We start from the raw sequence: 13,301 nt of genomic DNA, 5'->3' as shown, positions 1-13,301 counted from the left end.
CTTTTTGAAAATGCCTTCAAAAAGAGACATTTGATATATGGCAGGTGAGTTCTTTTCTGCTTCTAAATGAACACTATTTTCTTGTTTCATGTGCTCCAGATACATGTCCCAGCAATGCCAGTTATTATGGAAACCGTGCTGCCACTCTCATGATGTTAGGCAAATTTCGGGAGGCCCTGGGAGATGCTCAGCAATCAGTCAGAATGGACGATAGCTTTTTGAGGGTATGTGACTCATATGTGTAGCTCTCCTGATCCTCCACCACAGTGGCACGCTTTCATAATTTTCCTATCTTCTTAGGGACATCTAAGAGAGGGAAAGTGCCACCTATCTCTGGGGAATGCCATGGCTGCCAGTCGCTGCTTCCAACGAGTTCTAGAATTGGATCATAAAAATGCACAGGCAGAGCAGGAGGTAAGGTATTGAATACGAGGTTTATCTGAACAGAATATTTGAGGTGCCAGGCTTGGATGATTGATCTGGTTCAGCAGCCCTTGTTTCACTGATAAATGTCTCAAGATATGTTGCACTGGGTTATATTAATTTAGTTAACACTTCTTTTGAATACCGAATTTAAGTTTTAAATTTCATTTTGAATGTATATAGCTATTCCAATCTTTCATTTATACACAGTACATTAGTGAATTAAAAGGTTTGTCCCTTGTCCTGGCAATAAGTCTGTGATTATCTCTACCAGTCTTTGCTTGGTGAGAAAACTTCCTTTTTCTTTTATATACAGAAATTCTGGATTTTCTTTAAAACCCGTCATGTTCTTACTGGAATAATTCTTGTCCTTAAACCACTTCTCCAAATGATTAAAAGCTAATGTACACAATGTATGTACATGACACAATAAAATTTTGTTATTAAGGATAAAATCTACAAGATGATCCCTCCCCTGGTGTGAATTGTTCCATTTTTTTCTTCCATTTGCCTTAATTGCACAGTATTGATCTTAATGACAGTTAATACAATTAGCATGTTATATTAACCAGGTTTTTGAAATTATCTGAATTTATTTAAATGCTAAAAACCAGCATCTGTTGCTCAATCACAGTTTTTTTTTTTAAAAAAATGGGTGATTTTGACAGAAAAGAGACACTTTCAGTTTTAGCTATGTTTCAGAACTTGCTCCAAATTTTGCCCCTTTTATGTCTACAATCAGACACTACGTAAGTTTAAGATAAAGGGGGGAGATCTTTTGGCAGCACTTACGCTTTATCACTGGAGAAGGGTCTATGGCTGGGAAAGATTGAGGGCAATAGAAGAAGGGGACAACAGAGAATGAGGTGGCTGGATGGAGTCACTGAAGCAGTAGGGGTGAGCTTAAATGGACTCCAGAAGATGGTAAAGGACAGGAAAACCTGGAGGAACGTTGTCCATGGGATCGCGATGGGTTGGACACGACTTTGCAACTAACAACAACAACAATGCTTTTTCTGTTAGGCTTAGTCCGATATTTAAAAGTCCCATTCTCAGTAGATTGCTCATGATATCCTTGAGGTTAGAAAACATAGTTTGAGGACCCATGTTGTATTATCATGCTGACTCCTTTAAATGTGGGTTGTAAATGCTTTTGTAAAGAGTTGCTTTGCAGAGAAGCATAACCCTTAGAGTCCTCCAGCAGTATGTATATTATAGAGGAGAGAAATTTTGCCCAGAAGTGCTGTAGCATATCTTAAATATTGCCTGAATATATTCAGGAACATCAGAAGTCATGTATGCTAGAAACCTGATTCTTAATCATATATCCTGAAGATATCCTGGGTATAAGACTTTGTGCATCCTGTATTAGCCTGTATTATTAAGATCATGTTGAAAAGTGATGATTAAATGTTGTTTATCAAAATAGAAATATCATTATGAAGTTCAAATAAATATAACATTTAAAACATTAGACTCCCCAATGTTGCTATCCATCAGATACAGTGAGTACTGCTCTCAGAATTCTGGCTAATAGCTGATTGAGAATCCTGTGAATTCATTCGGTAGTGAAATGCCTGATGCCTTTCATACAGTTAAAATTTACTAATCTGATATGATACCTTCTCTTTCAGCTGAAAAGTGCCAAAACTGTTCTAGAATATGAGAAAATTGCTGAAGTTGACTTTGAAAAACGGGACTTCCGAAAGGTGATAAAGATTGATTGATGTGTATGTATGTGTGTGGAATGAGGTGGAGAGAGAGGGAGGGAGGGAGAAAACATTTTTTAATTTTGCCTAATTGGGGCCATGAGGCTCCTTTCTTTCTTGCTCTTACATTTACTTAATCTCATCCTTTTCATAAATGGGAAACAAGTTTGTTTGTTTTTTCAGACCACAATCTCCCTCTCCTTTTTTGTCTCTTCTGAGTAATATTTTTTCTTAATTGCTCTTCAGCAAGATGGTATTGTTGCTTAGCCCCACTCTTTCAATGTTAAGTCCTCTGTCTGACCTAGTGAATTCTTACTATGCTGCTTTCTAATTGCCAAGAGCAGCTGGTTCACCAGAGACAATCAGAAGTTTGTCTTAAGGAAGAAATCTGCCTTGTCTTGAGCAAGCTCTATCTAGGCTTCTCTGTCCCTTATGCAGTATCAAACATGTCCCTTGTTTCTGGAGAAGAAACTCCTCCTTTTTATGGCTCCATCATCTGGAGTGTCTCTGCACTTTCCACAGCACCCAGTGGTGATGTCACCAGTGAGAAGAATTGGGGGAAGGGAATTTGAGAATCCAGCTGAGCCTCAAACCAACAATGTCCTCTTCATATACAGCTGAGAGACCATGAGAACACTCACTGAGGCCTGAAATTTGGGTTCATCATTTGCATTGTAGCTGCTGCTTCATTGAAGCCACTTTTATCATTTTCAGTTTCTTAAGTTTCCAGTGCAGTGTTTCTCAAAATTTCTGCAATCATAGGATACTAAATAAACATTCAGAAAAATGAGAGGACAACACACATTTTCATTTTTAAGACCAGAGGAATTAACACTTTCAGATGAATAAGATAAAATTGGTGGTTGCCTTTGTGTATGCCTTCCCATCTTTTCCATTCTTAAATGTTTTTAAAATGAAATTTACAGCAGAAAAAGTATTTACCTTTTGAGTTGTCTTATATGTTCCATGCCATAATAACAATTTTTAGCACAAATTTGCTGAGAAATTATATTCAGTAGAAATCTGAATTCTGAGAGCTTAGGGGCAAGTGGATCTTCAGCTCAATGAACTCCCATTTTTCTCATCATTGTCTACCCCATCAATGCATTTCTTTTGGGTTGCTTGAGTGGTGACATAATTCCACTTAGCAGTATATATTTAAATTCATTATGGGTAATTAACTTAAGATCAATTTGCTATTATCCATTTTCTGAATGTTGATGTTTACTTTTTCCCTTGAATTATGCTTATATTTCAGTGAATCAAGTTTTTTCAGTGATTCAAAAATCATTTTACTGGTGGGGGGAAGTGGAGACTAATATAGTGAACAAGCTGCCTCTGTGAAGGGAGGCAGGGCTGTGACAAGTGAGCAGGCTTGTCCCATGAACAGAGAAGCTGTGACAGATAAACTAGTGGACTTATGCAGATTCAATTCTAGCACTCATTACTTCTTTGGAAATAATGGAGACGGTACCATCCCTTATTATTTAGAAAAGCTTTTATCCCAGAATACAGACGTATGCAAAATAGATACTGATGTATTATTAAGCCATATCTGTCCTGGTCACATAGAAGTTGGGGCAAAGACTGAAAGTGGTCTAGATCAGTGGTTCTCAACCTGTGGGTCGGGACCCCATTTGGGGTCGAACGACCATTTCACGGGGGTCACCAAACAAGGCTGTCCGCCATTTTTTCCCCCTTTGGCCATGCCCCTGGCACCCACTGATGTATAAGTGGTTGGGGGTCACCACAACATGGGGAACTGTATTATGCGGTTGCGGCATTAGAAAGGTAGAGAACCACTGGTCTAGATGAAGAGTATGGGAAGTAGATAGTAATCTATAGCTTATGTATTTTTTTTCTTATTCCCCCCCCCCAACACCAGGAGAAATATTCCGAAAGAAAAACTTCTAAATAGCAAAGATTTATCTACTATTATCTATTGTCCATATTCATGTTTTGCATCTTTAGGTAGTACTCACAACCCCCCTCCCCCATTTTGATATTGTGGCATACTTGGGTTTAGGTTTATTTTGCTCTCAAAACAAATTCCACCCAATAATTTCTATGAATAAAGACTGTGTGCTTCACCTGTTAGTACTTCTGGGAATGACTACGTGCATATTTTCAACCAAGCATCATTTACAAAATAAAGAAATTCTTATGCTCTTCCAAGAGTAATTAATAGATTGGAGGTTATTGTTGCATAGTGAAAAGGCTTGATTCATGTAATTTTCCACAGGAATATCCTGAAGATCAGATCTGCAGAATAGCCTCCCCTTACCTGTTTTTGGGGGGTGGATTTCCCACTGCTGCTAGGTAGAAAAAAATGAAATCAGGTATTACATGTGAATGGCCTTAATCGGTGACTACTAGCAGTTTAGTTACTTGGGGGGAGGGGGTATTTGTGCATCTTAAACTTCTCTATATGCTCTCATAAAAAGGTTCATAAGATTTTTGGGAGAGGCTGAGCTTTGGTGTTTGAAAATTAGTACCATTTCAAAGCCTTAGGCTAATTTGCAAAAGATATGCATCCTGCGCAAAAGACCCTTTTTGCAGATCTATAAGTATTCTTATTTTATAATCTGTGAAATAAATCAGATTTCAAACTTACTGTGGTATGTTTCTCCCTTGTCAACATTGTCCATAGTAACCAATATTGTGGTATGCTACCCCTGAACATATTGACTCTTATTTAGTTATTAGGACCAAAAGCTGCTGAGAGATACATACATTATCCATATGCTTTATGAATTATGAGTTAAATGGAAAAGATACTAATTTTTGCCTGTCCTGAATTTGATTTCAGAGCAGAACTCCCAACTATTACTGATTATTCAAGTTGCATGCATATCTTCAGCAGGCATAAGGTTGCCTTCAAACCAGTATCTAAGTTTTTGTGTTCTGTTTTTTTTTTTCTCTCTCTTTTGTGTCTATTTCCCAGGTTGTCTTTTGTATGGATCGTGCTCTAGAATTTGCCCCTGCCTGTCACCGGTTCAAAATTCTAAAAGCAGAATGTTTAGCTTTGCTAGGTCGCTATTCTGAAGCCCAGTCTGTTATAAGGTAAGAACTATAACAGATTTGATGGGAAAGCCTATATGTATAAATAATAATGTAGTTAATACTGAGGGCAATAGTTCATGTTCCTGACTCTAACAAAAAGACTGGAACTCTGCTTTTGCATTATCTAGTATTGAGAAGACACATTGGCACCCAAAACAATTTTTATTTCTCTAAATTACAGTGGAGTCTATGTTTGTTTTTGCTTTTTTCATTTTTGCAAAAACTACGGTTTTTAAAAATATTTAAAAACTGGGATATATTGTGAAAAGAAAAAGATAGGAAAGGAGAGGAATGGAAATCAAATGAACTAATGGAATGGTCCTCAAGTAATTTTAGGAGAATCAAACAACGATATGAATAAAGGTACTGAGAAATAAATTCAACTTGTTGTTCAGAAATGCACAGTCACAAAAAGAGAGTGTGAGTCACAGCTAACTTTGGCATAACACTCTGCTCTTCCCTGTTAAGCTGAATTTCCAGATGACCCACAAAGACAGGATAAAGACAACTTCAATCCTGCCTGAACAAGTTCACTATTCTAATCATTTCATTCTGCATCAGGTTCAGAATTTACAGCAAATTGGAGAAATTAGTGTTTAATGAAAAATGAACAATGAACAATTAGTGTGTATAATTGACTAAAACATTTTTAGTTCTGAGGTATCTTTGTGTCCACAGAAAGCAAAATAAAATGCAGTAGGAGCCTTCAAAAATTGTTAAGTACACCACCCCAAAGTAGTTATGTGAGATGGGCTATACAAATGTGATTATAAATAAAAATGCTCATGTGTATACTTGTTTTGAAATTGACAGAAGGGAGCTGGGATGGAAATGGTCCACTAGAATAAAAGCAAAAAAAGACCAGTGTCAGGAATTAGAGAAAAGGAAAGACAAGTGGACAGCTAGAAAGGATGCTGTCCTTGCTTGGAAACTGCAGAAGTGAGGCATCATATATTGATTTGAAATACATATTTGTTATGCTACAAGTTCTTTACAGTATTGGTGTCTTGGTTTGAGAGTAAGAATGTACCCAGCTCTGTTTTTGTCCTGTGATTTTTTTTCCCCTGCTCCTGCGCTCTGTATTTAGCGACATCTTGCGAATAGATGCAACAAATGCTGATGCTCTCTATGTCCGAGGGCTTTGCCTTTACTATGAGGACTGCATCGAGAAGGCTGTGCAGTTCTTCGTCCAGGCACTAAAAATGGCTCCTGACCACGATAAAGCCTGCCTTGCCTGCCGTGTAAGCATCAAAAGAAATGCTGGGGAGATATATGGGTTTTATGACAGGCCTGGGTGGGGTGTGGCTTTTCAAATCTTGCTGATTCAGAACTCCAATGTTCAGTGATGAAGGATGCTACTAGTTACCGCATCCTAAGAGTTGCTAAAAATGTTTTAAATAAATACTTAAAAGATGCAGAGGTTCAACTCTGACTTACCCGATTTTTTTCAGAGTGCTCCGAGGAATTACTTTAGAAATCCTAAATTTCACACCATGTTCAAGAGACAATAGATGGTGGTAGCAGCTAGAAATCTGCTTTTGCTATTACATTATTAAAGCAGGTGCCAAATTAAGTATTTTCAAGTAGAGAAGAAGAAATGCTGTCATCTGCATAATAATCTCTTTTCTTCCAAATATTATTAATTGCTTCATATTACACAACTTTGATAATGTATTGAGATGTGCCCAAAACATTTCTCTCTATTTGCTAGATCCTGAGATTGGGAATTGAGTAATTCTTCAATAGAAATATTTATGCGAGTTAGCCAATTAAGATTTGCTAAGACAGCCCAAGGTTTTTTTTTAAATTACTCAAAGACTTTCATTATCTTTTGACCCACTTCTTCCTTCAGAATGCCAAAGCACTGAAAGCAAAGAAAGATGATGGTAACAAGGCTTTCAAGGAAGGGAATTACAAGCTGGCCTTTACACTTTATACAGAGGCTCTAGCAATAGATCCAAACAACAGGAAAACCAATGCCAAACTCTATTGTAATCGTGGAACTGTTAATTCCAAAGTAAGTGCCCAGGTAGAGTCTTTTTTTTTTTTAGATCAGGAATCTCTGAAGCCTTCTAACACAGTTTTAAATGTGGGAGACATTACCTCAGATCTCTCCTTATTGCAATGTGTAATACAAAAGGGCTTGAAGAATTCTTTTGACCTTCAGTTGTAAAAGATCATGAAGGCCACATTGGAAGCAGTCATCTCACCACTGAAACCTGAAATATCAAACATGAGAAATTGTTTGGAATAGCAATGCCTCTATGTTTGCTTATTTATTTAAATCCTTACAAATCTTATTATAGGTCAGAGAGTTGAACCACAGTGGTGCCAATAGCATTTGTTCTAGCTGATCTCTGGATTTACAAGTACTGTATCTGAGTGATTTGGGTTTAGCTCAAAAGCAATTTGATTACTAATAAATGTGGAAAGTGGAGATAGGGTCTCTTTAATTTTTAACTCTGCTGTTGTGCTATGTTTGATGCTGAAACTGAGTAGCACAATGTGATCTTTTTGAGTTAAGCAAGCAGTATTTTTAAAAACCTGAAAAATATTTTGGAGATTAACAGAATTGGTGAAATAAGAATAAAATCAGAAAGTCATTCTACAAACATTCAAGGATACAAAGAAAATCACTAAATATAGAAGACATTATATTTTTTTGCCTCTTGCATTTTAAAGTTCCCCAAAATTATCAAGTGCTTAATTCATTTGGCTGTTCATTTCTACAGCACTGGGAACAGCAGGAAAAATATAATAGCCATTGTAATCTGTTCCAGCAAATAAAATCTCTGATAAGAACAAATGCTGATAATTTTGCAAATGAGGTCAAGATGACTATTTCCTTGAATCAGCTTAAATAGCTGCCAACCATCCACATATATTTTTTCTAGAATGTGTTACATTTGGATGACCTCTTCAATAATTCATTCTTCTTTTAGGAAACAATACTTTTTAAGGTTTGCACTATGCCAGGGCTTTTCAATCTTTTCACCCATTGTACCACTTTTAGGATATGGCAATATCTGAGTACCACCAGTTGCCTAGCAAGGTGTCAAAAACTTGATGACCCCCCCCCAAAAAAGGAAAAAAGTGATAAAGCACAGGTAGTCCTCGACTTACAACAGTGACTGTTCGAAGTTACAATGGCACTGAAAAAAGTACCCCCCAAGCCACAGCCGAGCAAGACACCTGCCTGCCTGCCCGGAAGCGCTCTTCCTCCTGTCCGAGGTTTTCATTGTTGTGAGCATTTCTGTTGAGGATTGGCAGCGGGGGTGGGATGGGTGTTTGGTTTTTATTCTCCCCGTGTGCTGGGTGGTTGCAGGAGGTTTTGGTCACTTCACATGACCCTGGGACACTGTGACCGTCATAAATATGAATCAATTGCCAAGCATCTGAATGTAAATCAGAAGACCCTGGAGATGCTGCAACAGTCCAGCTGATTAGCGCTTCTTGGGCTCAGCAGAAGCGCCAGGATCACTGCTGCTTTCCAGCTCATTGGTGCTTCTTCAGGGCTCAGCAGAAGCACCAGGATCAGTGCTGAGCTCCAGCTGGAGCCTGGCGCTGATCCTGGCACTTCCACTGAGCCCTTACAGCCCCGAAGCGCTAATCAGCTGGAAAGCGGCACTGATCCTGGCGCTTCCATTGAGCCCTGACAGCCCTGCAGCTCCAGCCATCTCTTGCTCAGGCTTGTGCAATGCTGCGCCGGTTCAGCTCACTCCCTTCCCCCACCACTTTTCTAGGGTGGTCGCATACCACCTGCCAGATGCCAATGTACCACAGGTGGTACCCGTACCACTGGTTGAAAAGCCCTGCACTATGCAACCGTATTATGATTTTGTTATTCCAAATTGTTTAGTTTTTCTTTTTGAAGAGCGAATAATACCTCACAGCAAGAATTTGAAGCAAAACAGATTATAGAGCAGCCAAATCTACCTTGTCCCACTGATTGTGTAGGGCTATGAGAATTATGTGAATTACATGAATTTGATGATGATGATAATAATAGAAATTTAAGTTGAGCAATTGTGGAGGAAGAAATCAGTGGTTGTACCAATAGTAATAGGAGCCTTTGGAGCAATAGCCAAAGGATTGCCTAGATACTTGGAAATTTTGAACTTATCAGACTTGAATATTCTGACATTGCAAAAAACAATCTTACTTGGAACTGCCTGTAGCAAGGGAAAAAATTATTTGAACTCCTGCTGATTTTGTACGTTTGCCCACTGACAAAGAAATGATCAGCCTATAATTTTAATGGTAGGTTTATTTTAACAGTGAGAGACAGAATAAGAACAAAAAAAATCCAGAAAAACACATTTCAAAAAAAGTTATAAATTGATCTGCATTTTAATGAGTGAAATAAGTATTTGATCCCTTCACAAAATATGACTTAGTACTTGGTGGCAAAACCCTTGTGGCAATCACAGAGGTCAGACATTTCTTGCAGTTGGCCACCAAGTTTGCACATATCTCAGGAAGGATTTTGTTCCATTCCTCTTTGCAGATACTCTCCAAGTCATTAAGTTTTCGAGGTAGACATTTGGCAGCTCACAGCTTCAGCTCCCTCCACTGATTTTCTATGGGATTAAGGTCTGGAGACTAGCTAGGCCACTCCAGGATCTTAATGTGCTTCTTCTTGAGCCACTCCTTTGTTGCCTTGGCCATTTGTTTTCGGTCATTGTCATGCTGGAATACCCATCCATGACCCATTTTCAATGCCCTGGCAGAGGGAAGGAGGTTCTCACCCAAGATTTGACGGTACATGGCCCCGTCCATCGTCCCTTTAATGAGGTGAAGTTGTCCTGTCCCCTTAGCAGAAAAACACCCCCAAAGCATAATGTTTCCTCCTCCATGTATGACAGTGGGGTTGGTATTCCTGGGGTCATGGGCAGCATTCCTCCTCCTCCAAACATAGCGAGTTGAGTTGATGTCAAAGAACTCGATTTTGGTCACATCTGACCTCACTTTCACCCAGTTCTCTTCTGAATCATTCAGATATTCATTGACAAACTTCAGACGAGCCTGTACATGTGCTTTCTTGAGCAGGGACACCTTGAGGGCGCTGCAGGATTTCAGTCCTTCATGGCGTAGTGTGGTACCAATTGTTTTCTTGGTGACTATGGTCCCAGCTGACTTGAAATCATTGACAAGATCTTCCCATGTAGTTCTGGGCTGATTCCTCCCCATTATCATCATCATTGCAACTCCACAAGGTGAGATCTTGCATGGAGCCCCAGACCGAGGGAGATTAAGAGTTATTTTGTATTTCTTCCACTTGTAAATAATCGCACCAGCTGTTGTCACCTTCTCACCAAGCTGCTTGGTGATAGACTTGTAGCCCATTCCAGCCTTGTGTGGGTCTACAATTGTGTCCCTGACATCTTTGGGCAGCTCTTTGGTTTTGCCCATGGTGGAGAGTTTGGAATCTGTTTGATTGATTGCTTCTGTGAACAGGTGTCTTTTATACAGGTAACAAGCTGAGACTAGGAGCACTCCCTTTAAGAGAGTGCCCTTAAACTCAGCTCGCTACCTGTATAAAAGACACCTGGAAGCCAGACATCTTGCTGATTGATAGAGGATCAAATACTTATTTCACTCATTAAAATGCAAATCAATTTATAACTTTTTTTGAAATGCATTTTCTGGGGGGTTTTTTTTGTTGTTGTTGTTATTCTGCCTCTCACTGTTAAAATAAACCTACCATTAAAATTATAGACTGATCAGTTCTTTGTCAGTGGGCAAAGAACAATATACAAAATTAGCGGGGGATCAAATAATTTTTTTCTTCACTGTATATACTCAGACGTTACTTTAACAGCTCTTAGATCCTTGGTTAGGACTTGAACTGTTAAGTTTTACTAGTCCCAGACTGTGAATTGAATTGAAGTCTAAATCTTAAATAATAATAATGATAATGATGACAATGAATAATGCCCTTTAATCCATGCAGCAACATTGACAGACTCTATTACCAAGGCAAATAGATGGGCATGGATTGTTGCAAGTACATCAGATGGTTGAAGAAGAAAAAAAAGCTTTGGAAGAATATCTGAAGGACAGTGAAGAAGATGCACTGAAGTTAGTATGCTGGGAAGGCTTACTGAGTATTGAAGAGTCCAAACTAGCCTACAAGAAAGACCAAATGCAGAACAGAATGGAGGCATGGGAAGACAAAGCACTTCATGGCCAGTCCATTAAAAAAATAACAAGAAAAGTAGATAATAACAAGACCTGGCAATAGCAAAGGTAATAGCTAAGAGCAGGAAAGTTGAAGAAAGAGACTGAGAAGCTAATTCTGGCTGCACAAGACCAAGCCTTAAGGACAAATGCATTCAAAGCCAGAATTCAGAAAACAGAAACGGACAGTAAGTGCCATTTAAGCAAAGAAGCTGAAGAAACAATGGACCACCTAGTAAGCCGCTGCAAGAAGATTGCCCAAACTGACTACAAGCAGCGACATGACAAAGTAGCAACAATGGTACAGTGGAAGATCAGCAAGAAATATCATTTGTTTGCGTGTAAGAACTGGTGGGACCATTAAATAGAGAAAGTCATAGAAAACAAAGAAGTTAAATTCCTCTGGGACTTTAGAATTCAAATAGACAGGCACCTGCCATGTATCACCTCAGATTTAACCATTGTCAATAAGAAAGACAAAAAAGTCTAGATAGTGGATGTGGCAGAGCCTGGAGACAGCAGAAGAGAAAGAATGAGAGAAGATAACAAAATAGAAATAGAACAACTGTGCAAAGATAAGCAAGAGTAATACCAATAGTAATAGGTGCCTTGGGTGCAATCCCAAAACAACTGGAGCATCACTTGAATACCATCAGCATTGACAAATTTGCCATCAGTCAGTTACAAAAGATGGCTGACAGCTTCCATTCTGCGACAATATCTATAACAACATAAAACATTCAGATCTGCCTATCCCAGATCTTTAACAGTTCTTAAGTCCTTGGTTAGGACTTGAACTATTAAGTTTTTACCAGTCCCAGACTGAATTGAATTGAAGATTAAATCAGTAGTAGTAGTAGCAGCAGCAGCAGCAACAGCTCAAGATCAAGACTGTATGCATAGATTCTGGTTGAAATCACTAACAAGTTTGCATGCAAGATTAGCAAACCAGATGAATCAGGATCTGGAAACACCAGAAAAGTAAAAAATGGCTATCTAGAAAATAAGGATATATTACCTGTAGAACAGAAAGATGCTGCAAAAATTCAAGAGGAACCAAAGACTAACTGATGATTGATAAATTGGTTTTGTAGAATTCAAAGAAAAGACTAACCAACATGTTCATGGCCTAGATTGATTATAAGAAAGCATTTGATTCTATTCCACACAGTTGGATTGAGAAATGCTTAGATATTTTTGGAATTAGCAGCAACATCCAAAAATTCTTGAAGTCTTCCATGAAGCTAGGGCAACCTAAGTTGATAGCCTGTGGAGAAGAACTTGGTGAAGTTGAATCAAATGAAGAATTTTCCAAGGCGACTCATTGTTACCTGTGTTATTTGTACTTTCGATGATAGCACTAACAAACATTTTGAACAAAACAAGCTATGGCTATGAATTAGCTTAAAAAGGGTTAACATTTTCCCATTTGCTCTATATGGATAACTTAAAACTGTTTGGAAAAACAAAAGCTAAATTGCTGCTCATTGCTGAAAAGCACCAAGGAGTTTAGCATAGACATTGAGATGCAATTTGGTATTGACAAATGTACAACAATTGCTGTTAAGGCAGGAAACATTGTTGAAGATGATGGATTCACACTTGATAATGAAGAGTTGATAAAAGCAGTAACACCAGAAGAAGGGTACAAGTACTTTGGAAGCGTCTGACCTGTTGAACAAGTCAAGGAAGTTACTTCAATGAAATACATAAAGTGATTCTGTAAAATCTTGAAATCAAAGCTAAGTGGAGGAAATATCATAAAGGCAATTAACACCTGGGCAGTGCCTATAATACGAAACTCAGCTGGAATAATTGATTGTACTTAACTAGAACTTGATAACTTGGATCAAAAGTAAAGAAAATTAATGATAATGCACAGTGCTCTCCAACCAAAAAGTGATATTGATTGATTGTACTTGCCTA

General features: G+C 38.4%; 1 protein-coding gene across 3 annotated transcripts in view; it reads left to right on the top strand.

The window, feature by feature from the left end:
- Window positions 1–13,301, top strand: part of DNAJC7 (DnaJ heat shock protein family (Hsp40) member C7) — a 43,150-nt gene that overhangs the window by 17,381 nt on the left and 12,468 nt on the right. Inside the window, exons 3-8 of one of the 3 annotated variants that reach the window (XM_039359148.1) lie at window positions 100–224; window positions 301–414; window positions 2,058–2,132; window positions 5,077–5,195; window positions 6,283–6,436; window positions 7,048–7,224. In XM_039359148.1, the coding sequence (XP_039215082.1) occupies window positions 100–224; window positions 301–414; window positions 2,058–2,132; window positions 5,077–5,195; window positions 6,283–6,436; window positions 7,048–7,224 (764 nt within the window). The remainder of the gene's footprint in view (window positions 1–99; window positions 225–300; window positions 415–2,057; window positions 2,133–5,076; window positions 5,196–6,282; window positions 6,437–7,047; window positions 7,225–13,301) is intronic. The other 2 variants (XM_039359149.1, XM_039359150.1) reach the window with 2 other exon arrangements.

This window comes from Crotalus tigris, unplaced genomic scaffold, assembly GCF_016545835.1.
Source record: "Crotalus tigris isolate CLP2741 ecotype Arizona unplaced genomic scaffold, ASM1654583v1 scf7180000019068.10715455, whole genome shotgun sequence".
Taxonomy (NCBI): domain Eukaryota; kingdom Metazoa; phylum Chordata; class Lepidosauria; order Squamata; family Viperidae; genus Crotalus; species Crotalus tigris.
This window is presented reverse-complemented; position numbering and strand designations above follow the sequence as displayed.